At 39.3% G+C, this 27,967-nt stretch overlaps 1 protein-coding gene across 1 annotated transcript in view; it reads left to right on the forward strand.

Moving 5' to 3' along the window:
* Nucleotides 1–27,967, forward strand: part of MACROD2 (mono-ADP ribosylhydrolase 2) — a 1,987,236-nt gene that overhangs the window by 1,793,888 nt on the left and 165,381 nt on the right. Inside the window, exon 9 of the mRNA XM_027069543.2 lies at nucleotides 23,014–23,095. Coding sequence (XP_026925344.1) covers nucleotides 23,014–23,095 — 82 coding nt within the window. The remainder of the gene's footprint in view (nucleotides 1–23,013; nucleotides 23,096–27,967) is intronic.

Here is a 27,967-nt window from a genome sequence, read left to right on the forward strand (position 1 = left end):
CTATGCAACTTTTGTGAAACACCTAGCTCATCACTAACTGCTTGGTTGCTCACTCCAACCCCTCCTGAACCTGCAGTTTAAATAGAAAATGATCAGATGTCTTAGAATCAGCAGCCGTTGAACCTTTTGGACTGCTGGTTGTTGAGTTTTGTAACACTAAATGGGACCTCACTCCAGCCTCCTAAGTCTGTGGGATGAAAAAGTTTGAGAAAACTTGTATATAGTGTTTCATTAAATACCCCAGGGATCTGCCCAGGTTAATTTTCTTATCAAGGTTGGACAGTTTACCCTATAGAATATCAAGCCCATTGTTTCTATAGGGCTGTGATACATTCTATTCTTTCCTTTTAATGTAACAGACTTATTCTTTTCTTTTAATTTAGTAACACTTAGACCTTCTTTCTAAATAAGGAACAAAGCAACTTTATGAACAAAGAAGCAACCAATGGTCTTCATTTCAGAGAAATTATTTCACATACAAAGGAAAAGAAGGACAAGGATGTGGCTTTCATCATAATGCTGATTTGTGCATTTCTTATCTTTCTACGTAAAATGTTTAATGTTCCCATCTTATGGAGCCTTTAATTGCATCATTAGCAAATGTGATGCAAAAATTAAGCACCAGTTGATCTTTTTCTGGAATGCACACATTCTTACATTCTGTTTTCACATTACCATAACTTAACTTTGTGATTTATGTTGGAAAGATGGTTTTGGGTGCCCATTTCACTTTATTATTCTTCAGCATTGTATTTCATCCACTTAGCTATTTCTGTGGCAATTGTGTTTTGATGAGAAGAGATTGCCCAGTGTAGCCACATCACAATAACTGTGAGATAAAATCCAGTGGACCCAGCTAGCTTTTGATGAGTTCTTGGATCCCATACACAAAAAAAGAAGCATATGAAAATAAAAATGATAAGCATCATTTTGCATTCAAAATTGTTCTGATTTAAGGCAGATTGAACTTTAAAAATGAATACATCAGGAAAATTGTGAACTTGCAGTCTGATTTCATTTGATAAAGCATCTGTAAAACTAACAATGCTTCCCTAAAAGTCAGCTGTTAATGTAAGAAGTACAATGGCAAGTCCACACAGTTTGGGGATCTGCTTTGGATACTCAACACATACATATATAGAAACATGTATATTTTGTGCATTTATATATACATGCATATACATACAGGTATGCATATGCATATGGTTATGGATATGATTGTAAACATAGATATATGCACTTTTGCCTGACTTATTTCCTGATTTGTTCATGTGTGCCGTTCACCTCATTTCTCTATCAGCTTAAATCTCAAATGTTAGAGCATACCTAATTTTTCTTTCTCCCTCATCCTTAAAAACAAGTTCCTTGCAATATGTCTCTCCATGAAGAGACAAAATAGAAGAATCTTTTGAGAAGAAGTAGAGCATTGGACTTAAGAGCAAGGACTATGCAACCAGATTGCCTAAATTCATATCTCTTTTATCATGAGGGTAGATTTAATCATTGGCCCCAATTCTGAACCACTCCCTGTATCTGTATGCTTGCTATTGTTTCAGTGAAGGGAAAAATAATATGTCCTAGTTCTTTGACTTTTGCCTAAACAATTTGGCTTCTTTTGGCCAAAAAAGGACACAGGAAGAGGTCCTATGTTATTTCCAAGGCTAGGCCTTGAGAGACCTTGAGTGTTTTCACTCTTTCACTCTTACGGTTTTGCCACTACCTTGAGAATATACCTCAGGTAACTTGTTATTCCAGATAATATGAGAAAAATTTAAAGCCTAACTTAAGTAAAATGATATACTCTCCCAGGGCAAGCCATGAAAGACTTTAGAACATGTCAAACATTACCTACATTGGTTAAATTGTAAGAGTACACACACACACACACACACACACACACTCACACACACAGTCTGAAATTTTTTTTGGCCTTATAAAGAAAAGTAAATATTTTTTCAACAAAAAAAACTGAATCCTGTTGAAATTTTAATCTATAAAAATTTTCATAGCATCCTAACACCTCATATTTGTCTTTCACTTTTAAGTTTCTCAAAGTATTCCATCCTTGTGATCTCATTTTCTCTTCACATCATCCTGGTGAGGTGGAATAGATTTATCTACATTTTACATGTTGGCCTTGATCGTGGAGTGGCCCACACTATGCTGTGAGAAAGAGAATGAGCTGAGCAAAAGGTAATATGTGAGAACAGAAGGAATATGAAGGCAGAGGAAGATCAAAGATCCTGTGTCCACAGGAATCTGAGCAAAAGTTTATCATCTTTTCAGGTGTCAGGATCCAGTCATGATGATGGTGGGCCAGGGGAGGTGGTTTAGTGTGAAGGGGGAAGGCTTAGAATGATGATGAGAGAAGCCGAGGCAGTGGCCCTTGACTGGGTTTTGGTGAAAGTTTGTAAGGAAGAGGTCATTTGCAATGTATCCATCTGGACACTCAGCCCTAGAAAATAGAGATGGCAAAAATTCAACAAATGGGCTCCATTCTAACCCCATTTCCTCCCGGATAGCAGCAGGATTGAAACAAATTCAAGGTGAGAAAATATGAAGCCAAGACAAGGGGGAGAGGAATTAATAGAAATCAGGCAAATATGTTCGGTTTGATTGGGGCAGGAGGTTGAAAAGGCACTGGACACTAGGGACCCAAGAAAAGAGTAAATGAGATGAGAAGTCTGAAGTCAGACTCTGTTTCCGGGGTTACAGTGGCACAACCCAGCTCAAGAGTGATGCAGAACAAGATGGGACTCTTTCTTGATACCACCATGACATGTATTATGGACCACTGTCAGGGTGGGATTTGTGGCTTACTGATTCCAGCAGAGCATCTGCAGATGCCTGGCACTCATTTGGACTCTCTAGGACATGCACTGGTTGAGGGGCACCTGGGTGGTTCAGTTGGTTAAGCATCAGACTTCAGCTCAGGTCATGATCTCGCGGTTTGTGAGTTCAAGCCCTGCATCCGGCTCTGTGCTGACAGCTCAGAGCCTGAAGCCTGCTTCAGATTCTGTCTCTCTCTCTCTCTCTTTCTTTCTGCCCTTCCCCATTTCTCACTCTGTCTCTCTCTCACTCTCTCAAAAATAAATAAACATTAAAAAAAGAATTATAAATTTTGAGAGTAGTTAAGTCCTTGGAAATTTCTAATTTAAACCCCTTTATTTCATAGATGATAAAATAAATAAAGATTCCGAGTGACTCTGTGATTTGTTAATAATCAAGACCCAAAGCTGATGAGCCAAAAATGCAGATACTTTTTTTTAAAAAAAATTCAAATAATTTTACATTTTGTTTGTTTGTTTTTGGAAGACACCAAATAAATTAGCCAATGTTGGTTTACTTCTTCTTGTCTTCCTTTGCTTCGCACATTAGTGAAAATAACCCCCTCCAAAAGCATCATGTTGGTTGCCTTGCTGTCTTGAACATCATGAATAATTCTTATTTTAAGTTCTATCATTACTCATTTTAATGCTTGCATGAAAGACATGGATGGGTGGATAGATGATAGACAGATGATAGGTAGATAATAGACAGATGATAGATGATAGATAGATAGGTAGATAATATATTATAGATAGATAGACAGATAGATAGATAAATAACCTGAGCCAGAGGGGGTTGGCCAGGGCACTTATCCCAAAGTTGTATGGGACATGGAATACTCTCTACCTCTTTTACCCCAGGAGTTTGCTTCAATCTCAAATGAACATCTGCCCTTACTTAATAAGCTAACTTATTTATTTTTGAATATGAAGATTGACTACCCAAAACAATTTTACTAGAGATGAACTACATTCTGAAGCATAGTTGTTTAGTAAAATAAGGATTAGGACAGGAGACAGGAAACAGAAGGCTAGATTTTAATCTCCACCCTTTTCCTCACCACCTGGTGGCGCTGAGCTCACCATTTAACCTCTCTCTGCTGCTCTCCCCTTATTTATGAAAGAGGGCCATTCATCACACCTAGGCTCTGGACACCATAAGTATAATAGTGAATTCAATGAGGTAATGGACATGAAAAACACTTTGACAATGAAACAAAGTTTTATGCTAATGCCAACATCCATGGTTATTATGCATTTATTATCACCTTTTTCCAATTCTTACCAACTGACTAGGTTAGAACAAGTTCAAGGAAAGCAGGGCCTCATTTCTGGAAGTTGACTTTAATTTGTTATTTAGGTAAAATATGATTACGGCTCTTCCTAAATGTACAAATAAGCAGAATAACATTTTTCATGTGAACACTTTATGCCCATTCATGTTCATGTGTTGGTACAGTTATATCAATTCTATGTGATATTTTCCCTCCAGTGCTACTGCTTTTGAAACAGCATAATAAAGTGACTTCTGCTAAATAAATAGGCTTGCTTACAATAACTGATAGTTAAGTGAATTTATGCGGGAGGCATTTTGGTGCTGTGGACCAAATTAACTCGCTGAAAATCCATTAACTTTAAGGCTCCAGATGGATATTTAGGATAATTTCTGAAGTACAAATGTAAAAGTCATTGTAGAATTTTCTTTGGCATATGCATGGAATTTCCACCATGGGCCCATTTAAAAAATCAATATCATAATAATTACAGCAAAGCAAAAAATAGCAAAGCATTATGTGCATGATCAAAAAGATGCAACTGAAAAGTCCAGCCACTCCAGAAAAATGAAATATCTGTAATTAGTATCTTCAGTTTGCGTTGCTCCCTGACACCCCTGAATTTAATGGTAAATCATGCTGTAGCCTCTCTGAATTCGACATTAGTAATGATTGTGGTTTCATGGCATTAAAGGAGGAATATGAAGGGTGCTCTTTCTGGATTCAAACATCTCCACTCCTGCTTGATATGCATAATCTCGACCCCACCCCTCACAATCCACTTCATTTGGGTATTCTCTCTTGGCAACCGCTAACTACCCTCTGCCATCTGCCTGCAGATATTTGAGTGACGAAAGTGCACATTGCTTAAAGAGAAAATTTTATATTGCTTAAGAGAAAACTATGATAGGAGCAGAAACCTAGGTCATGTAGACATTTTGCTAGTGCTGCCAGCAAAGGGACTGACAGACTCATTCAATTAATCAATTGACGAGGAGGTATTTGGTGACATGATACAAATCCCTGTGAGGATCCGATCTGCCCAGCCTAATGAGAGACACTCGGCTAGTATAATTACAAGGTCTCTGCTGTCAGGAAGCTTATAACTCAGTTAGGAAACACAATGACCACATAAAATGTCATCATCAGCCTATCAAACATCCCAACTTCCTTTGGGTCCCCATAATCGCTAACATTTATTCAGCACTTGATGTGTGCTTAGCACTCTATGCAGATCATTCTTTATTCCTTGCAGCAGCCTGTGAGGTGGGTGAGAGCATAACCCCCATTTTACAGATATGAAAACTGAGCTTTAGTGAAGTTGAGTAACGTGCCCAAGGTTATGCAGCTAGCAAGTGGTGACAGCAGCCCTCGTAAGCAGGCGCTGAGCCTGCGCTGTCCACCGGCATTGTGATATTTGTGTAAGGGCTTATCTTTTCTGTTGAGGAAAATCATGAAAACAGGAAATTTCTGTCTCACATATCCTGTGTCCTCCATAAACCTTGCCATTGTTTGCAGAATGAATATATACATTCCACTCAATATTTATTGAGTGTCAGCTCCATATTTAATACACAGTGACATGTAAGAGGATAAGACAAATGATAAGGCAGTACAGAAAGACCTCATTAATGAATCAGGATACATGCCAGCAGCAGATTTTTTTTATCAGAAATATGGTGAAGAATAGAAATTTTTATGGCAAGCATAAAAGTATGTTGCAGGAAAATTATTTTATGGAAACATCATCAAAAAGTATCCTGATAATTGCCCAGAGCATCATTAGTAGGAGAGATCACACTTAATGGTACTCATTTACAGTATACTCTAATTGGCTAGTAAAACTACTGTTCTCAAAGTCAAGGTGTGGGAGATGTACAGGGTTGAATAATGTCCCTCCTAAGTTCTTGTCCATCTAGAATGTCCATCTAGAATGTCCATCTAGAATCTCAGAATGTAACCCTATTTGGAATAGAGTGTTTGCAAATATAATCGATTAAGATGAGCTCATGCTGAATTAGAATGGGCCCTAAATTCAATGACTGGTGTTCACATAAGAAGGCCATGTGAAAATCATGTGAGGCAGTACTGACCACCTGCATAAAAATGTTCAGGGGTCAGGGATGTTTGTTTAAAATGCTGATTCCCAGGCACCACTCCAAACCTACAAATCGTAATATCTATGAGGGAAATCAACATTTATCATTTTTACTTGGAGCTCTGATGCTTGCTAAAGTTTGAAAACTATGACTTTTGGTGATGTGAAGAGGTATGAGGCATAGTAACTCTCTCTCTGCTTACTTCTTGGTTAAGGGGTTGAGTCATATAAGGTAACTTAACAAGGGATAATATTACTTGTGTCAAAAAAAAAACCAAAAACAACAACAACAACAAAAAAAAAACCAGTCTAAATGTGCAGAGGAGTGGAGGCCATTGTGAATGGAAGTACCATAGGTAAACGTGTTAGGAATTCACAAATCTTATTTTGGCCCCAAACTTCAGAACGTACTGAATACCCTGGAGATATTCAATGACATCTGCATGGTTTGCGTGCAGACCAAACCAAACCAAACTTTGTTAAGAGTGATGACAGGATTTATTCAATTGTCACTATGTCGTGATTACTTCACACTCATCATCCCCTTGGATATTCTAGACAACTCTTTACTGTCAGTCCATCACTAGTCCTATTTCACTGATGAAAATGCTGAGATTAGAGCAGTTAAACAATTCACTAGAAGAGACAATGTGAGTACGTGGCCAAGTCCACATACAAAAGCTGGACTGTCTGGATTTAGGCTACCGCCTTTACTCTTTTCCATTCTACTACAGGCTCTAGAAGAGATCACCATTTTTGTGAAAGCCACATGGCTTGTCTAAACTGAGTCTTGTTGATAGATGGATTGGGTGGACACGAACTCATGGAGTAGACGTGCCATCACTTCCAGGGGCCTCAATTCCCACAGAGATTTAGGAAAAATAACATTTTTTACTCTAAAATAGGAACAAATATATAATTGAGTAGCATTTTTAAAAATTAAATATGATTTTAAGATAGAAAGATATATGTTTAAGGAAACTTCTCAATTGACCAGAATTTTTCAGGCCATCATCAGTGATCTGGGGTCTGGGATGATCCCATTTAGACCTGTCAGCATTCTAGGCTCTTTACAGCCAATACTGAGAAGTAATCTCACAGACTCCCTCGCTGATTTTGTCCCACACTGAACTGCCTGGATGTCACGTACATTTTATTCATTTGCCTTAATTAGTCCTTCTCCATTGATTTCTACATTATTTTGCCTCTCTAGTATATTCTGCAAAATGGAGGCATGCATAGAAATGTATTTACTTTATGGTGTAGGGATTTTCTGAAATCTGAGCACCCTTTTATTTCTACTGCATTTTCCCAGTGGGTGGCAATGAAAGTGTTGTTTTAGTCCATTTTGGCAGAACAAAGTATTTTCCTGGTTGGGTACCAAAGGAAAAAAAAAAAAAAAAGGTCTTTCCACTACTCAGCACCATAGCAGTCTTATGTAAGCTCATGACACATGCAGTCTAGAAAGATCCTGTTAACCATTTCAGACCCACTAACTACAGAAGCATGGCTAAAAGTCAGAGTTGCTGACTGACATAGAAAATATATAGGCTGTTGCATGACTAGACTATTTGCTAAAATTAATATTGTAGCAGCAAGATCCTCAACATCAATGTGGAAACAAATGCAATTCCCTAAAACCCAGGATTTTTGTCAAAGTGGACCTCAATATAGTTGAAACATTTATGGCTTCTGTACATTCAGTTCTCCAAATATTTAACTTGAGAGCTAAGTACACTTTAAATAATTTAGTTTCCAGAATGTGTGTATGTTTCACAGCTTAGAAATTAAATTAAATAGAAAAAAATAGAATTCTGGTTAAAGTTTTTCAATGAACACATCATCAGTGGCTCTTTCCAAATACTTCTTACATCTGTCCACAAAATAAAAACTTGGCTTCCCCTCCCCAACCTTCCCGAAAGTATAACATAGAGAATTGGTTTGCTTTTAATGAATAAATCATCCTGTGAAGTTCATGGAATAAATTAATACTTCAGGTGGGAAGTTGAATGTGGACTTCTGGCAGTGTTATTTTAGAATTGTGTCTCTCCAAGCAATTGAGTAGGTTACTCTACATTGTGCCAATATGCCAATTGTACTGCACATCTTTCTAATTTGGGCACTTCCTCTCCTTCCATGGTTGGAAGGAACATTATTGTATACAGCACTGATGTGGATAAAGCATCGTTTTCCTGCTGAAAATGCAAACAAGGTCTTTATTTTTACTGCTCTTAAATTTGACCTGTAACTGGCATTAAAAGCATCAGTTAAAACCAGGAAACAGCCAGTGCAGCATTTAGCATCACAGATGCTGGAGCAGAATCAAGTCTAGAAGATAGACTTTTTTAAAGGATTACAGCAGCAGACGTTATATAACAAGCCTCAGTATAACGGTGGGACATCTGTTGGCTATTTTCAGAAAACCATCATTCTATCACCCTTATTAAAATAATCTTAGTGGATACTTGACTTTTATTGTTCTTTTTTCTCCGTATGCCCCCTCCCCCAGTGATTAAAGAAGTTGATAAGCAGTTTGACATTCTAGTCTTATCTGCCTTTTCCATTTCCTTTTTCTTTGTTTTTGTTTCTGGTTGATTGGTTACTCCTTTGTTGCTTTTTGAATTGTTTTGCTTTGCTTAAAAAAAAAAAAGACTGTCTAGTAAGAAATTAGAGTGACAATAGTTATTTTGCAGGTAGAGTTCTTATTGACCTGTGTTTACGCATCTGAAACCAGATGCCTCAGAGTCCAGCACAGAAGTGTTCAGTAACTATTAGTTCTTTTCTTTTCCCTTCCATGCACCTCAGAAGATTGTGATATTCATAATGAATTTGGTTTTAAAATGTAGAATTTAAAAGATTGAATTATACCTTACGAATATAGTATCCGAAGGATACTTTTCGAAGTTCAAATATCTTTATTTATGTTTACCAGTTATCTATCTGTGTATCTATCATTTACCTTTATCATACAAATGTGACAGTATACCAAACACGCTGATGTTATGTCACTAAGTCATGATTTTCTGGAGAGTAAGGCTGCAGCACCGTGGAAGCTTATGGAACAGTGTGTGAGGGGAATACTTGAAGCCACCATACAGCTAGCCCATCTTTCTAGAGGCTCAGCAAAGATTGGAGGAGAAATGCTGCTTTTATGTACATCCAAAGCATTTACATTTTACATAGTCCATTAAACGAAAAGCCATGTGACAAAACTCAAAATTAAACAAAATTTTGCAGGAGGCACCTTGGGCACCAACTCAAGTCCCTGAGGGAGACTTAACCATCCTCAGGGGTTTTCTCTGATACATATTTAAAGGGAACTTAATTGATACGACCACTGAAAGTTGTGAGTTCAATTTTCAAAATATGAAGTGGAGATCAGCCTTATTTGAACCTGTCAGGGTGATGACAATGTGGCTTAGAAAGATGGCCCAGAGGGTGGACATACCACAGAAGGTCAGAAGGAGGGTAGTAAAGGCTACTTCTTCTGGAGAGAGAGCCAGAGGCCAACACTTACACCTTTTTTCTCAAATGGTCTTTCTTTTTGGGGTCCCCAAGTCAGGGAGCTGTAATTGGGTCATTCAAAGCCTTCTGGTCCAGTGGAGCAGTAGGATTGAGGCCTTTTTCTCTGCCTTAGGTTGGCTACATCACTAGGTAGAAAGAAGACTAAAGAAAAAGGCAGTGTCTCCCCAGGGATTTACAGTCTAGTTGGGTACAGGTTCCTTTATCTGGCATTCGAAGAAAGAGCTGATAAGAAGTAGTTACAAGTAGATACAAATGCAAAGTAAGAGTCCCTGGTTGGAAGCAGATCACTCTCCAGGAGAAGATAGAGGGTGGCTGAAAGGAGGGACAGATGAAGCACCCTTTTCTCTTCCTTTCTCTCTTTTATACACTCCACACAAACGCCCACCCACACGTGTGCCCCCCCACACACGCACACATCACTGCTGCCAACCCCCAGCCCTCAGGGGGCATTTTGTATAGAACCTCTTCAGTTTGCTACTTCTTTGTTGTATGAGACTTGAACCTATGGAAAATTACTCAAGAGTGATTGTTCTCTTGGGCTTTGCCTTTGAACAAAAAGATTCTTTCTTGTGGGAGTGGGAGGGACACCAGCTTGAGAAAAACAGCTATTGTCCTCACAAAAATGCTCTTTCGGATGATATGTTAATGAGATTCTTTTGAACTGTCAATGATATCTGCATGCGTGTCACATGCTAATGGAAATGTTGAGAAAATGGGAATGCATATGAGGGGTTTGCATAGTTATGTGGTGGCCCCCCATCCCTTGGGCATCGTGACCAGGCTTCTGAGCCATCTCGTCACTTGGCATAGCATTCCTATTTTGAGGAGAGATATTTATTTATTTTTAAGGTCATGATTTGTTGGCTTTTTATAAAACACTGCCCGCCGTGGGCAACCTCATAAGCAGCAATGAATGACAATTCTTCCTTGAAATTTTTAATTACTGTGACAAAAAAAGATTAATTACTAACTTTTGTAGCTGAACCACCTCTGCAGATGTTCTTAATCAAATAAAAGAAAAAGGAACCAGAGTGTTCTCAGAAGCAGGAGTATGAAATGTATAATAGAGGATTGCAGCTGGGTTAGCTGGGTTGATACTTAGCTGCATGAGTGCTTGATAAACAATAGCTCCATCATTGGCAGGGTAATTTCATGTCACAGACTACATTGTGAAGAAGAACTTTGAGTCTAAAGACCTATTCCTGGCACTGTCTCCTCAGTTGAAGGGTACCGAGGGCATCATGCAAGTGTGAGCAAAACATGGGAAGGAGATACAGACCTTAACTGAGTTGGAAGCTGAATTATATTAAATTAACCTTTGATAGGCCAGATACTGAGAGGATAAGTTGATATTTGACCAATTTGCTTCCTCTTTTCTTCTTGATTTGGGTTCTCCCAAAAGCAGACCCTGAGATAAGAATTAGTGCAGGTAGACTATTTGTGGGTGAAGGAGGGGTAAAGAAGGTGAACATAGAGCATGTAATCCAGCCACCACCCTCAGAAACCAAGCATTATTTCTCCAAGCATTAAGAAAACCATTAGGCACAGAAACGCAGATGCTTGGGTGTTCTGTGGCTTGCACTACTAAGACCTCCTGAGAGAATAAGGACAGAGCATCGTAGTACATGTCCACAACACCTCTCTAGACCACATGGACTCACTTTCTCTTTTATGGATTTGTTAAAATCCCTCTAAGTAGCCCACCTCTTACATATAAGGAAATTGATTACTCTTTTTTTTAATGTCTATTTATTTATTTTGAGAGAGCGAGAGAGCACAAGCAGGAGAGGGGCAGCAAGAGAGGGGAAGAGAGAATCCCAAGCAGGCTCCACGCTGTCAGCACAAAGCCCGACACAGGGCTTGAACTTAGGAACCGTGAGATCGTGACCTGAGCCAAAATCAAGAGTCAGACACTTAACCAACTGAGCTACCCAGGTTTCCCAGAAATTGATTACTCTTGTATAAAAAGATACATCTAGCATCAGAAACAAGAAATACATCTACAGAAATGTGTCTCAGCTCTGAGAGACTTCAGCCACATTGAGACAGACCTTACCCTGACTTGTGGCTTTCATTGCACAGTTGCAATGGGCCCATGGGCCGAGTTTCCAGTCCTCAGAATAGAGGACACAAAGAGCTTTGAGAGACTCATTTCCCAGGAGTGAGTGGCAGATGGAATCCCAATCTCAACAAATATGCTGTCACTTTATTTAGGACACATGTATCATTTATGTTGACTTTCAATGCTCTTTTGAAACCAATCCTGGCATCTTAACCATTGATCGGCCCAAGCACAGAATATGGTGGCTTCTCCACAAGAAGCTGATAGCAGACTTAGCTGTTGAGCAGACCTTAGCCTTCATGTGTGACTGTCATTTGCATCACTGAAAATGATGTACAGAGTGGGCATGAAAAGAAAATCATTCATATTGCCAAAAATAGAGGTCATAGGTCAAGTTTTCTGGGAAGCAGACTGAGAAGGATTTGCAAGCCAGAGGCTTATTAGCTCATGCTTTGAATCAATACCTGGCAGGGAGAAGGATGGAATGAGGGAAACAGGATTGAGAAGAGGGAGAAGTTGAACCCATCAGGAGCTCTGATGCTGAGAAGATGTATTTATCTGCTGGGTTGCCATGAAAAAGTTTCACAGATGGGGTAGCCTCAACAACAGAAATTTATTTTCTTGTACTTCTGGGGGCTAGAAGTCCGAGATCAAAGTGTTAGCAGGGTCAATTTCTCCTTGGCTTATAGATAGCCATCTTGCACCTGTGTCCTCACATTTTCTTCCCTCTATATGTATTGGTGTCCCAATAACATATTTTTAAAAAATATTTATTCATTTTTGAGAGACAGAGCATGAGTGGGGGAGGGACAGAAAGCAGGGAGGACCGAGGATCTGAATCAAGCTCTGTGCTGACAGCAGGGAGCCTGACGCAGTGCGGGGCTCCACCTCATGAACTGTGAGATCATGACCTGAGCCAAAGTCAGAAGCTTAACCGACTGAGCCACCCAGGTGTCCCACTAATCACATCTTCTATGAGGACACCAGTCCTATTGGATTAGATCCCACCCAATGATCTCATTTTACCTTAATTACCTCTTTAAAGACTAACTCCAAATACAGTCATATTCTGAGGTCCTGAGGGTTAGGACTTCAATACATGGATGGGGTGGGGCCCAATTCAGCACATAACTTCAGAGTTGCATCAAATTGAGGGAAGCAGTCTCAGCCTTTGGCCTGTCACATGAGTCAGTCATTGGATGCAGGCTGACTTCAGGAAGAGGGTCAACTCGGGTGAGGTGCTCTCTTTGGCAGAGAACAGTCCTCTGTCAGTATCTCCTCAGAGCTGTCAGCCACCAGCACCTCCAACAATGGGAAGAATGAGTGCTCTAGTCCTGAAAGGAGGGAGCAGATCTGAGCAGCACAGCACAGCACAGCACAGCACTCTGTCCAATATGAAAAAGAAACCTGTTGTTTGTCTTCCATTGACATTTCCACCCAGTATCTCCCAAGATCATTTCTTTGGTTACAAAGTCGGAGCTTGCTATATTAGCATTTAGAACTGTAGGTCTTAAGCCTTGTGTGCCTGCATCTTTTCTTTGCTAAACATATGGAGCAGCTTCAAGGACCATGACAGATGTGTCATTTGCGAGGGTGTCCGTGTTGATCGATAGGAAGCAAACTTGGAAATTAACTTGTACAAATGAGCCCGAAGCTCAAATCAAAATAACTTCTGGTTTTTCAGATACATGGACATTTTTTTTCATGTAGAGTTGAAGAAAAGTCAAAAAGAGCAATTTATCAAACCAAAACAACAAGACTGAGTTGTGCTGCCACAGAGTAATGACAGATGAACTGAGTTTGCAGAAAGCCCCCAAAATAAAAGATTTCTTTTATGCATGCAGAAGCAATTTCAAAATGCGAAAATGCCCTTTGAGTGTTTATGGATTGTAAATGCTCTCCAACTCATCCAAAAGTCTCTGGGAACATGAGAGCAAAATCTTCCCATTCTGTAATTTGGAGATTGAACAACTAGCTTCTGTGGTGGAAGGCACAAATATGAACATGCTTAATATATCTTCAAGAACCTGAAGAATGATATTCAGTGGCATTTGACAAGGATATTAAAATATCAGGGCATAGACTTCTATAGGCTCTTGTGAAATCTTCTTTATTACTGCAGCTCAACTCTTCCCTTTCTCTGGCTGATATGGTCAGACAAAAAAAAATTAGCTCTTTTCTATATAATATAGGCCATTTTTGTAAATATTTCTTTTAAGACAGAATTCCCCAGCAAAGTTGTAACTGGAATAAAATGGCTTTCAGCATAACAGTCAGAAAAAGTGCCTCCAGTGTTCCCCTATCTGGATCATACTTTTCCTTGATCTGTTTGAAAAGTTCAGGGTAGAAATAAAGGACTCACCAAGTGAACAGTGATTATATCAATAGGCCAGCAGTTTGCTAGGTATTCCAGGTACCTTATGAATAAGGACTTTATCAATAAATAACCAATGTTTATGGAACATTTACTATATGTCAGACTCTTTGCCAGGCACTTCAGATAAAATATCTCATGTGGTCATTAAAGCCAACTGTAGCAGGTAGGATTCTAAGAGTCTCCCAAGATTCCAATGTCTGGTGTACATGCCTTCTCCCAGTTACTCAAACAACCACCTAGGTACTGCCGTGAAGGGATTTTGCAGATGTCATTAAGGTCCCCAAACAGCTGGCCTTAATATAGGGAGACTCCAGGTGGGCCTGACCTAATTACAGAAATTCTCTAAATCTGGTCAGATATGAAGGAAGTCAGAGATTCAAAATCAAGAAGGATTTGATACACTTTTCCTGGTTTGAAAGTGGAGGTGGATGTCTGGCAAGTAATGCAGTGGCCTCTAGGAGCTGAGAGTGATCCCCAGCCGACAGCCAAGGAGGACATGGGAACCTCAGTCCTACAACTGCAAGGAACTGAATTTCTGGCAAAAACAAGGATGAACTTGGCAGTGGATTTCTCTCCATAGCCTCCAGACAAGAATTCAGTCCAGCTAACACCTTGATTTTACCTTTATGATACCCTGCTCAGAGAACCCAGTTACACCATGCCAGTTATACCAAATCTTTGACCTACAGAACCATACGCTAATAAGCAGGGGTTGCCGTAGGCCACAGAGTTTGTGGTAATTTGTTATGCAGCAGTGGAAAACTAATATACCAACCTCCTCAAGGTCAACAGTTCCATTTTAGAGGTAAGGAGACTGAAGCTTAGAAAGGTTAAGTGGCCTGCTCAAAGTCATGTCCAGATTGGAACATAGGCATCTAGTTACATGGAGGTGATTGGGTGTGAGAGGAAGAAGCCTCACATATGCCCCCGATGGCTAATCCTTTGTGTGCAAACCTTGTCCACTCTTCTCCCCTTGACTACCCCTGTGAATAGATGGGGTAGTTATTCCTTGGATTAAGTCAAAGAGATTTTTGTAGATGTAATCAAGGCATTTAATCAGTTGTGTTGATTACAAGGGAAAATGACCTGGTTGGCTTACCTAATTAGGTGGACTCTAAAAGACTTCAGAGTCTGGAGATGGAGAAACTCATAGAGACACACTCTTGCTGGCCTGAAGAAAGAAAGCATCCAGGTCCTCAACGGCCTTTCAGGGCCCCCTGGTGGTGGCCTGTAGAAGCTCCAGGCTGTCCCTGGTTGACAGCTAGAAAGAAAACAGGGACCTCAGTCCTACCAACATAAGTAACTAAATTCTTCTAGCAACCTGAATGAGCTTGCAAGGAGGCCCCAGCCTCAGGTAAGAAGTACAGTGCAGCTAACACCTTGATTATAGCTTTTGAGACTCTGAGCAGAGGACCCAACACCATTGGGCCCAGACTTTTGACCTACTTGCAGAAGCCATGAGGCAATGAAATTTGTTGCTTTCAGACGCTAAGGTTGTAGAGATTTGTTATGCAGCAACAGAGAACTAATACACTGGGAGAAGGACCAGTTGGTCTCCTTTATTCCACCTGTTGTAAGAGGGGCTGCCAGCACCCAGACATCCCAACTTCTTGTTTTTGTTCTTTAGTTAATCTGTAGTGACCTTGTCCCTTTGTTACTCCATTTAACCTCGATTTACTGATAGCACCAAGCATGCTCCAATCGTCCTGGTCTTCTACCTCCCTCAAAACCTGTCCTTCTACAACTTTGATGCTTAATCCCTGAAATTTCATTCACTTGTTAGCAGCAGCCACTATTTGGTGAAGATACCCCAATATCCAAGCTAGTGCATGGTGAGGCTGCTAGATTATCTTTCAGGAAGGCTGAGACTTCACCCCCATTGCCCATCAGGCTGCATTTACACTGGATAACCATCCATCAGTTCTTAGTTAAAGTGGTATTTGCATGTACACCAAATATTTAAATGTTTGTCATTTGTCACTGGGGAAGAAAATTACATTCATCAGACTCCATTCATTCTCTCAGTCTCACTGAACACAGGATAATCTTGGCTGTGTCAGCTGCCCTAAGACTGGTAGACGTGAAAAATGGAGGTCAGCTATAGATACTCCAAACCTGTTCACTGTGTAACCCTCTTCAGGGGCAGTGGACATGATGCTGAAAAAATTTAATAGAACTCATGTTATCATATTTATGGGGCATAAAACCCCCACTGTGGATTAATGGCTATCTTCGTGTAAGAAATACATCTTTACTCCTAGACGCCTTGATGGGTGAACTACAGTTGGCATCGGTGGAAATATAAAGAGAGATTGCCTTTAGAAGGTCAGTTTTAAAGGACTTTTTTGACCTCAAAGTCAATGAAAATAGATTTTTGATTGTTGACCAAGACAACTGTAACAGAAAACTTTCAACCTTTAAAAAGATTCTTATTGAAGTATAACATACAGAAAAGTACACAGATCCTAAGTGCGCTGCTTCATGAATTTCCACAAACCGAATACATCCATGGAACCAGCACCCAGATCAAAAACCCAGCATCCCAGGTACTCCCCTTGGTCTGTTTTCACCAACCTTCTCCCCAGAGTAATTGCTATAGTAACTTCTAACACCATGGATGATTTTGACTATTTCTCTAGCATTTTTGAACTTTATAGAACTAGAATCATCCAGTGTGTCCCCTTTCTTTCTGGATTATTTTACTCAATGTTCTGTTTGTTTATAAGATTTTGTGTATTTGAAAACTTCCTATTCTCATTCCTTTCTAATATCCCACTGCATGTGTAGATCACAACTATTTATCCATTCTACCATTTTAGGCATTTAAGTAGCTTCGAGTTTGAAGATATTACAATTAGTGCTGCTACAAATATTGTGATATGTGTCCTTTTGTGAAGATATATACATATTCTTCTGGATGTTTACCTAAGAGTAAAATTGGATGGTAAGATGGGATAGCACAAATTCAGCTAATTTAGTGGATACTGCCAAATAATTTTCCAAAGTGGTTGCACCAATTTTTACTCCCAAAAGCAGTACAGGAAAGTACTTGTTAATTCACATTTCTGCCAACACCTGGTATTGTCTTTTCACTTAAAAAAAAGCCCTTCTAATTTTTAATATATTGCAATTTACAGACATCATCATTGTTTCTATTCTGAAACTAACAAACATCAGCACTGAGTTCAAAAGGCATTGCGCTCAGCATAGTATCATTGGATAAGATGACAGTTGGTGACAAATGCTTGTACCCTTTATATAGCTCCTTTCTTCTTTGCAAAAGCACTCAGGCTTCTCTATAATTCTGTTCTCTGGTCTTCTGGCAAACATAAAGGAAAGTCTGTCTCTCAAAAAAAGTTATTTTTTTGGTTCTGGAACTAAAAACCCCCGAAAAATATCTGCCATGTACTTAATTTTAGTCAGGTCTATTTGCCTAAACATGTACTCTGCAAATATTTACAAAATTCCTATTATGCATCAGGACATACACTATGCACAGGTAATACAAAACTGAGCACCACCAACTTGTCATAGGATTCTGGTTTAAGGCATAATGAGGACTACATTAAGTTGTTAATTCCTGAAAATATAAATGTTGCCCCATGTATTATTTACAATTATGTTGTAGCCTGAGGACCCATCTGAGTTTCCTGACAACTTGTTCATAAAAGAACAAAAAATGTGTGAGTCATTTCAAGTACACAGAGCTGCTTTAACTACAAAAGTGTCTAGGTACATTTTAGTAAGCTCACCAGGAAGATGGACTAGAACCGATCAGAGTTCATCTAGAGGGAAGTAATTGGAATTTGAGTAGCCTTGACAGGTTATACACCTCCAAAAAGGAACACTATTTATTTTTTTGCCCTTCATTGTGTTCCTGTACATGTTATTCAATGAAATGTTATTAAAGATTACATCAGTTGGGGTTTAATTGGAGAAGCAGAACTTTATGAGTGATACGGAATACAGGATTTATTATAGGGATTAGATCTTATACAATTGTGGGTGTAAATTTCAAGGGGATAGTTGACTGAGCAGAGCAAAGCCCTTACCCAGTACCCATGAGAGGAGCTGGTGAAAGAAGTCTGTGGAAGGCTATTGCCTCTGCATCTGACCAGGCCTGGAGTGTGTCAGCAGGGCAGGTGGTAAAGAGACAGGTCAAAAGTGATGAAGAGGAGGGGCACCTGGGTCGCTCAGTCTGTTAACTGTCCAACTTCAGCTCAGGTCATGATCTCATGATTCATGAGGTTCAGCCCTGCGTCGGGCTCTGTGTTGACAGCTCAGAGCCTGGAGCCTGCTTTGGATTCTGCGTCTGCTTCTCTCTCTGCCCCTCCACTGCTCATGTTCTCCTTCTGTCTCTCAAAAATAAATGTTAAAAAAAAAGTGATGAACAGGAAAGCTGGATGCAAAGTGGGGAAGAACAAGGTCAAAGTAGAAACCATACGAGCAAACTGGAACCACACAATCTGCCACATGCATCTGTCTCCCTGGATGGAACGCCAAAGCTGCAAAACCCTACAGAAGGAGCTGGTGCCCTTGAAGCAGAGTTACATGCGTGCCTGGCCTAGACCAAGAGAACCTGAGTTGGGAGAAAGAGCAGGAGCTGAAGAAGCTGTGAGCCCAGCTGCTACCCAACACCAGCTGATGAGCAGCAGTGCACCCCACCTGCCTGGAGTCCTCCAGCTACCCGCCTAGTACCATGGCTGCAGCTCCACTTCTGCCCTCAAAATCTCATGGAAATTTCTCTGTGGCCAACGCTAACATCGAACCATTCAGAGAAGCGTTATTCCAGCTTAGCTAAATTGACATAGTACAAAATTACCACAGGGATAGGCTATGAATGAGATATTAAAAAGAAAAAAAGAGGGGTGCCTGGGTGGCTAAGTTAGTTAAGTGTCCGACTCTTGCTTTTGGCTCAGGTCATGATCTCGCGGTTGAGAGTTTGAGCCCATGACTGACTGTGCACTGACAGTGCCATGGAGTCTGCTTGGGATTTCTCTCTCCCTCCCTCTCTGATTCTCCCCCGCTCTCTCTCTCTCTCTCTCTCTCTCTCTCGCACTCTCTCTCCCTCTCTCTCATGCAAAATAAATAAACATTAAAAAAAAAACTTTTGAAAGAAAGAAAGAAACTATAGATGTTATTTAGTTCAATTCTTTCTTCATAAGATGTGAAAGCCGGGTCCCAGAGAGATAATAACTTGTCCAATGTCACAGAGCTAGTGACAGGCCTAGAAACTCAGTCCTGTGTATCTCCATCGGGGTGATACCACAGAAAGAACATTGGATGTCAAGTTAAGATGCCTCAGATTTTGCCACTAATTATTTGACCTTGACAAAAAAAGCACCTGGATTCAAGTTTTCTCGTGAGAAAATGGCACATGGGTGAGCCCCAAGAAATTGGAGGTGCTCAGCTAATATCTCTTAAATAGATGAATAAATATAGTCTCTCAAGAACAACTGTTTTACAAAATTGTTCTATTGCCCAACATAAAAGACAGATTGAAAATATGCTCCTGAGCCTCAATACTCAATAGTGAGGCATTCTTATATATTTTCATGTAATTTATCTGGGGCTAGAATGGATCACCCAGCTCATTCCCCTTTGTGCAAGTCAGATTTCCAACCTCTCAGCCATGTGCAGTTAGACTTTCTATATTCTTCTTGTTACCCCATTGTGGCTTCTACTTGATCTTGATCCATTTGGTCTGAGACTTTCAAGAGAGATCCAGTACTACACAGCTAGAAAAGCAAGAATCCAAACAATTGGCAATAGGAAGAAACCAGAATATCAGATTTCTGGCTATGTATTTCTCTTTTGTTCATAAGAGAATTTGCCCATACAATTTGGGCAGAGTTTAGCAGGAACAACCAATCTCTGCTCCATGGGGCATCACCTGGGGTAGGTCAAAAACTAGGAGGTGAAGTCATTGAGAAGCTACTCACTTTTACGTAGGATTATTGGCTAGAACTTGTACACATGGACTCTCCACGTGGTCTGTCTGCTTCCTCATAGCATGAAGATTGGGTACAAGAGCAATCATCCCAAAAGGACCAGGCAGAAACTGTATCACCTCTTATGACATAGACTTGGAAGTCATATAGTATTTCTGTCACATAGTATTTCTGCAATCATAGATTCAAGAGGAGGAAATATAGATCCCATTCTCAATGAAAGGAGTATTAGCATTACATTTTAAGAGAGTACGAGCGATGGGATATCTTATTGCATGCCATCTTGGAAAAACAACGTATCATAAGCAGTGATCAATATCCACTCTGAGTTTATAAACACAGAGCTTGTCAACTAACAGAGCTCTTTTCCAGCAATAACCCAGACAATAAGTTTATGTACACATATGTAAGTACATGCGTATATGCATACATAACAAGTACTTGGTAGGTGAGGGTTAATTCTTGTATTCAACTTACTTCCAAGATATTTTCAGTGTTATGCCTCAGGGTAAGGGCAGGGAAATGGGTCACTCAATTAGTTTAAAATAAAAGTACTTTTCCCCCATCATCCATCTACTCTTTGGGAAAATAAATCAGGCCGCTGAAATTTGGACATACCATTTCCATGGTAACAAAACCTAAAATGCTAAAAGGTGGATTATAATCCTTTGCAATATTTAAGAAATCTGCATTTAGTTTCTGTAGTGGTTAAAAGTTCCCTTGACAGAAATGAATAGCATTACCACCACTAACCCTTCCCCATGCAAATGCACACACAGAAAACACACACACACATACACACAAGCAACAGGAGGGTTAAAAAAATCCATAATTCATATTGAGTACACAAAAATAGGGAGAAATGAGTAAAAATGAGACTTTCCAGTTTGGTCTCCTTAGATCTGCTTTGAATCAAGTTTTCTTGTTTTGTTTTGATCTCAATTAGGTGGCTTTAGAAATAATCTGACCATCTGAAGCCTGGTGAAAAGTCAACTGTGATAGGTGTGGAAGTAAGGATAATTATGGCATTTGAGAACTACAAGCAGTTCAATACAGCTAGAGAGTAGAGTATGTCTAACACAGAGTCTTATTTTTGGTATTATGACTTTCAATTATAAAACTTCTCAAATATACCAAAAAGTATAGAAAATAATATGATATCTATGTACCTGCCCCCATAGTTTAATAGCTACTACCCATGTGCCATATTTTGCTCAAGTCTCTTTCCTGAAATTCATGTGTGACATTTCTAAGAATGTTTCTCTATATCAGTGCTTTTCAATGAATCCCTACACTGTTATATCTTTGTGCTTTAAAAATGTGTATAAATGGTATCATAGAGAATGTTTTTTGTAACTCATTTCTATTGCTCAACATTATGATTCTTATCTTTAGCTATAGGGCATAAACACACCAGAAGGAGAGCATAGACGAGCATTCAATTTTGCACAGACAGCTAATCATTTATTCAACTCAATTTACATTTCACCCAAAGAGTGAGTTGATGGTGATGGTTGTTGCGTTTATAGAAAATGTTAATGATATGCAGACAGGACTGGACACCAGAAACTCAAGTGAATACAGTAAAAAGAAAATAAGGTTTATTTGCAGCCCAGTCCTTCCATTTCTGAATGCCAGATGCTTTCTCTTACAATCCATCCTATGGGCAGGGATTACTGGGGCTGCGTGGTATTTAGTGATTACAGCATAGAAGTCCAGCAACTGCCCAGCAGGCTGCCCAAATGGACTTGTGCAGGGATCAGGGAGCTACGTCTCTGAGCTTCCAACAGGAAACCCTGACCATTCCTTGTGTCCTAGCCCTCCCTACCAACCTACCCCTGTAGATCTTCTGTCCCGCTGGGAACTTTGGACTTGCCTCGGGTTGACTCTACCACACAGGCTGGGAGAGCTGAAGGGCTAGGGGGATGACATCCATGTGGGTTCATTCATGTCCTGCCCTGTGCACACCCCACCTTTATTCCCCATTGCCATGAGAAATGCCTCCTTTGATGTTCTACTCAATTACCAGTTGTAGTTTGATAGATCGAGTAATTTTTAACTTTTCGTAGACTCTTAAAATAAAGGATCTAAAGGGATGTTTATTTTCAAGACATGAAATTGAGTCACTGATTTAATATCAGATATACGTGAGCTATTAGATGTACCCCATCTCTCTTCTGTTTACCATATTATTCTCTGAATGTCTCAAACACCTTATGTATAGAAGCCCTCTCAAAACAGAAAGAAGAGATTGTACACATGTTTTACTCCTGAGGTGGCATTTACTTAGTCAACAATATCTACCAGATTAAAGTTATATTGACCTCACGTCACTGTCAACTAATTATGTTTTACTTCTGTTGCATTTCTGAGAATGTTAAGCTAAAAGAAAATTACAAGAAGCTTTATAGGCCATGTTCAAATACTAACAGGTTTGATAAACATATTTGTCTAAGAAGGGTAGGACAAAGAGCTCTTTGTTTACTGACATACTTGATTGTCATTCTGCTATACCTCTCATATGGTTGTTTTATAGGACATAAAGTCTAGGTATCCTGTCGGAATCTCCGATCTTATTTATAGCTTGCTGCAAAGTGGCTGATTGTCATTTATTATTTCTTATTTGATTTATATAACATCTTTCCGCCAAAGAGCCTATGGGCTTATTCACATAAAGAGTACACACACACACACACACACACACACACACACAAATACACACTTGAACTTCACTCAATACTGTCATATAGTTAGCAGTATAGCATCAAGAATCTGCAGGAGGCTTTTCCATTTGTTTCTTTTTGTCGCTGTTGTTCCAAGACCATGTTGTGGAATATTTCTCATATCCCAGGGTCACCATATTATCTTTCACTTTGAGTATTTATTGTTTGCCTCTAGGTGGACCGGATCATCTTCTGTGTCTTCTTAGAAGTTGACTTTAAAATCTACAGAAAGAAAATGGGCGAGTTTTTCCCTGCAGGTGAGTAAAGTGATTTGTTTTCTTTGGAATTGAAGATGGGAGTGGAGGCATCAGTTATATTTCTATTTCACTTCTTATCTTAAAGAAATGTTGCAGATGTGGTCTCCATACACCAGTAACCCCTGGCAACTTGTGTCATAATTTTCAAGACCTCACGGGAGATCTAAGCCCTTGACCCCTCTGTCCCAGGAGGCCATGGTATTGTATTGGGGAAGTCAGTTCATATTTTGAGTCTCAGTTCCTGACATCAAAAATGAGGGACTGGACAAAGTGACTTCTAAAGACTCTTTCTCTGGCCCTAAATTTCATGATCTGTGATTTGTTCCCCACACATGTAAATTGTCCAAGCCTGTGCCTACATCTACCATGTTAAACACCTTTGCTGGAAATTGTGAGGAACCCATTTATATTTGTAGCCAGAATTCAAAGAGTTCCTGCACTTTCTCCCTATTCCCCCCAATTTTCTTGGCCCAAATTGTAATGAAGATAGCAGCACATCCTGGGGCAATCTGAGAAATGCGGTCATTCACATTATTTCACATTTCTTTTGAGAATGTAGACAAAATCTCAGTTATTAAAGAACCTTGATTACATCAATTGAATGTGTCATTAGATTTGGTTGGATTGGTTATTTTGAATATTTCCCCCTCATTGTTCCTCTTCCAGCCTTGTTTATTACCTTGTTATTTTGTGGGTGCCGTTAAAATCACAGTGCTCAAGGTGCTTTCCTCAGCCATGGTAAAAATGGCTTCCAGGAAGCAAGCCACTGTGAGTGTTGTTGATGCCTACTTTTGAGGTGTCTGTGCCCATGGGAGGTGGCTTTCCAGGTACCCGGTGACTCTAGCAGGTAGGAGGGAGGGAATGGTGCACATTCACCTCTCTGGCAGTCAGAGCCATCCGGTAAAGAGGAGGCCCTGCCCGAAGATCAGAGCAAGATGCAGGTAGCCGTCAAGAACAGCTACAGAAAACTGCTGGAGATGTTCAACTCTGTGCTAATATTCAAGGTGGACTAAGTTCTTCTGGGTGATTTGAAGTCCTTCTCTCTAGTTTTGTAACTGAAAGGTGAATCTGCTAATTAAATCTGAGCCTTTAATTACAGTATTTTCCAAATTAAAACATACTGTAAATTCAGAAAGACTCCCCATGGGATGAAGGAGAGGACTGTGATGGTGGCCTTTTTTTTTTCTCCTTCTCCTTTATCCTTTTATCACTTTAAAAAAATTTTTAAGTGACTCAGTAATTTACAGCATGTAAAGCACATAGTAACTATTTAATAAGTAGTTGTTAGTATGAGCTAAATTTAATAAATTCTTCTCCCCATAATATGATGGCTTTTTTTTTCTGTTTTAATCTCCTTGTTTCATCATTTCTCTTTATTTCCTATATAAACACAGTGAGTTGATTGTGCATGAATTTCTGTACTTTTAAGTATTCTTTGTGTGTGTGTACTTTTAAGTATTCTTAAAAGAAAATATTCATTCATGAAAAAATGTGACTTGCCATTGTATGTGAGGCAAATATTCTCATGTCTTGTCAACATCACAGCATATTTTTTAAGCTTTCATCAATTTTGGACTTCTTGAGTGTTTAGAATTATGGCATAATATTCATTTCCATGTCTTCTAAAATAAAACTTGTTTTCACTCTAACATATGATAAAAAATAATTGCATGTGTATGATCGACTGATATTAAAACAAATCTATCCATCAGCAAGTATTTCCAGTGATGCAAAGCCAAAACTCATACTATACGCTTTTTTAAATGGGACAGTTTTAGTGGTCTAGAATGTATTACTAATTATGTAAATAAATTATTATTTGAAAAACTGCTATTCTAAATAAATCCAACATGCATCTTAGTACTTGAGAAAATGAAATAATAAAATCATCTTCAGTTTCACATCAATACTTTAAATTATAGCATGCTCATGAAATTATTTCCAGTGCATATTTATAATAAGGAGTGTATTTTTAAACTCACTGCCAAAATCCCCTCAAAATTGTTAAGTATTTCCACAATGCTGAAGCATCAGCCATTTGCAAATTTTGAATATGCAATATGAAGTAAACGTGGCTTCTAATGGAATGTGTGACTGCTAATATATATGATATACATTATCTGTCCATAATTTGAATTTATGGTTAATTCATAACCATACCATCTTTGACTGGAATCTGATTTTTCTGGTTTGTCATATATTCCCCCTAGACTGACTTATTCAGACTATCTCTAACTAGTCTTCTTAACACTTCCCAATGCAATAATGATAATAGTTTAGGGAAAAAAACCCGTCATTTTATATGAAACTAAATCTCTGTGTTTTGGGGTACAATAATCCTGTGTCCTTATGTATCATAATCAGGAATCTGAGGCAAAATGTATAAGAAAACAATACAAGTGAGACTAGAAAAGATCACATTAAATGTACAACACATACAAAACTACTACCTAATATTAATGATAATAGTTAACATTTATGGATTGCTTTCTCTCAGCCACACACATGGGCTAAGTCAGGTAATCTTCATGCTCACTCTAAGAAAGTAGGCACTATATTAACCCTACTTTTTTATGTGGAAAATGATGTGTACCTGAGAAAATGAAGAAATACAGCTAGGAAACAGCAGAACTCTATTTCAAAATTCAGAGTGGCATCTGTCATTGCACAAGTGATAATAGGTTCGTTTCCTCAGAGCATCTCCAGACCAGGATGGGTTTGACTTCTAGGATGCATTTGGATCAGTGAGAAAGTCTCATTCCTAATTTCATCTGCTGCCCTTAATTATTCAAAGCTGCCATGCTTCTCTTTCTTCTGATACCTATAAATGTCCTCATGGAAACTTTCTAATATGAGTCAAATTGGTACCTGATTATGGATCTCAAAATCAAATTCCATCCAGATCAGCTGGGCAGTGTGGTGCTTTGACCTGCAGAGGAGTAGGAGAGTGGTCACTGGAAAGCCAAAAGGCCTTCTACATGACCACAGGGGAAGATGGAAAGGTGCTTCCTATCATTTGCTAGAGCTTCTGTGACATAGTATGACGGACTGGAGGGCTCAAAAGATTGCAATTTATTTTTTCACATATCTAGAGGCTAGCAGTGCAGGATCTAGGTGTCAGCAGAATTGCCTTCTTCTGAGGCCACTCTTCTTGGCTTGTAGATGGTCACCTTTCCTCAGTGTCTTCATCATGTCTTTCCTCTGTGTGTGCCTGCGTCCTAATACCCCTCTCCTTGTTAGGACATCAGTCACATGGGATTAGTGCCCACCCTAATAACCTCATTTTAATTTGATCACCTTTTTAAAAACCCTATGTCCTGGATGCCTGGGTGGCTCAGTTGGTTAAGCTGCTCTCAATGTCGGCTCACATCATGATCTCACGGTTCATGAGTTCTAGCTCTATGTGGGGCTCTGCTTGAGATTCTCTCTCCCTCTCTCTGCCCCTCCCCTGCTTGCGCACTCTCTCTCTCTTTCAAAATAAATAAATAAGTAAAAACATAGGGAAAAAAAGACCCTATCTCCTAATATAGTCACATTCTGAGGTACTGGAAGTTAGGACTCCAACAAAATATCTTGGGGGACACAACTCGAACCCTAAGAGAGCCCATCATAGAAAGGCAGTAGAAACAGCAAATGAAAGAAACCAGCAACAATTTTTTTTTTCACATCAGTTTTATATCTTGCTGTGAGTGAAGCACATTTGACTTTTTCCTTTAGATGTGTTATTTGGAAGTCTATCTAGTGTGGCAGCTTTATGGAATTACCATATGCTTTGGTTGCAAATAATTTCTAGTTACAGTACACCATTAGATGGCCTACAGCAAATAATATTTGTACAATTCAACTCAGAGATCTCTTTGTTCTTTACATAAAAGGTTTGTATTTTTCGGTATGCAGGATTTATTGTGTTTATTTTTCAGAGATTTGGAATACAGAGGTCGATTTTTTTATTAGAGTATGAGTTCCAACAGAGGAATTGGGAATATTAATTTTCCTCATAATAACAATGTCAAATTTACAGTTTGGAACTATATCAAAGAAACCTGACGTTGGAAGTAAAAAATGCCATGGTCAAGCCCCTCCCCGACTTTAAAGAAAGCCTACATTTGTTTACATCAGTGGTTCTCAACTCTATTCTTCAGGAAGGAGTATTTTTCCAAAACAATTTTTAAGTTATATCCTCTGACAAATAAGCATGATATTTTTTAAAATTTTACCTGGATTTACTCTTTAAAACCTAACAAGAGAAAGTATCCACATGACCTCTTCATCATCCCCTCTTCTCACAGATTTTATAAACTTTTCTCATTCAACAGTATTCACTACCATTCTGTCCATCAATCAACAAATAATTTATTATACACCTACTATTGTCAAAGGCTTTGGTCACTGCTGCATTGAAGATATAGTTCTTAGGGCACCTGTGTAGCTCAGTCAGTTGAGCGCCTGACTTTGGCTCAGGTCATGATCTCGCAGTGTGTGAGTTCGAGCCCCACATCAGGCTCTGTGCTGGCAGCTCGGAGCCTGGAACCTGCTTCAGGTTCTGTGCCTCCTTCTCTCTCTGCCCCTCCTCTACTCACACTCTCTTTCTCTTTCAAAAATAAATAAACATTTAAAAATTAAAAAACAAATTTTTTAAAGATATAGTTCTTAAGGGTGCCTGAGTAGCTCAGTCAGTTAAGCGTCCAACTCTTGGTTTCAGCTCAGGTCATAATCTCACAGTTTGTGGGATTGAGCCCTGCGTCAGGCTCAGTGCTGACAGCATGAAGCCTGCTGGGGACTCTCTCTCCTCTCTCTCTGCCCCACCCCCCTCTCTTTCTCAAAATAAATAAACATTTTTTAAAAAGATATAGTTCTTATAATATGTCTGAG

The sequence above is a fragment of the Acinonyx jubatus genome, chromosome A3, assembly GCF_027475565.1.
Source record: "Acinonyx jubatus isolate Ajub_Pintada_27869175 chromosome A3, VMU_Ajub_asm_v1.0, whole genome shotgun sequence".
NCBI classification, from domain to species: Eukaryota; Metazoa; Chordata; class Mammalia; order Carnivora; family Felidae; genus Acinonyx; species Acinonyx jubatus.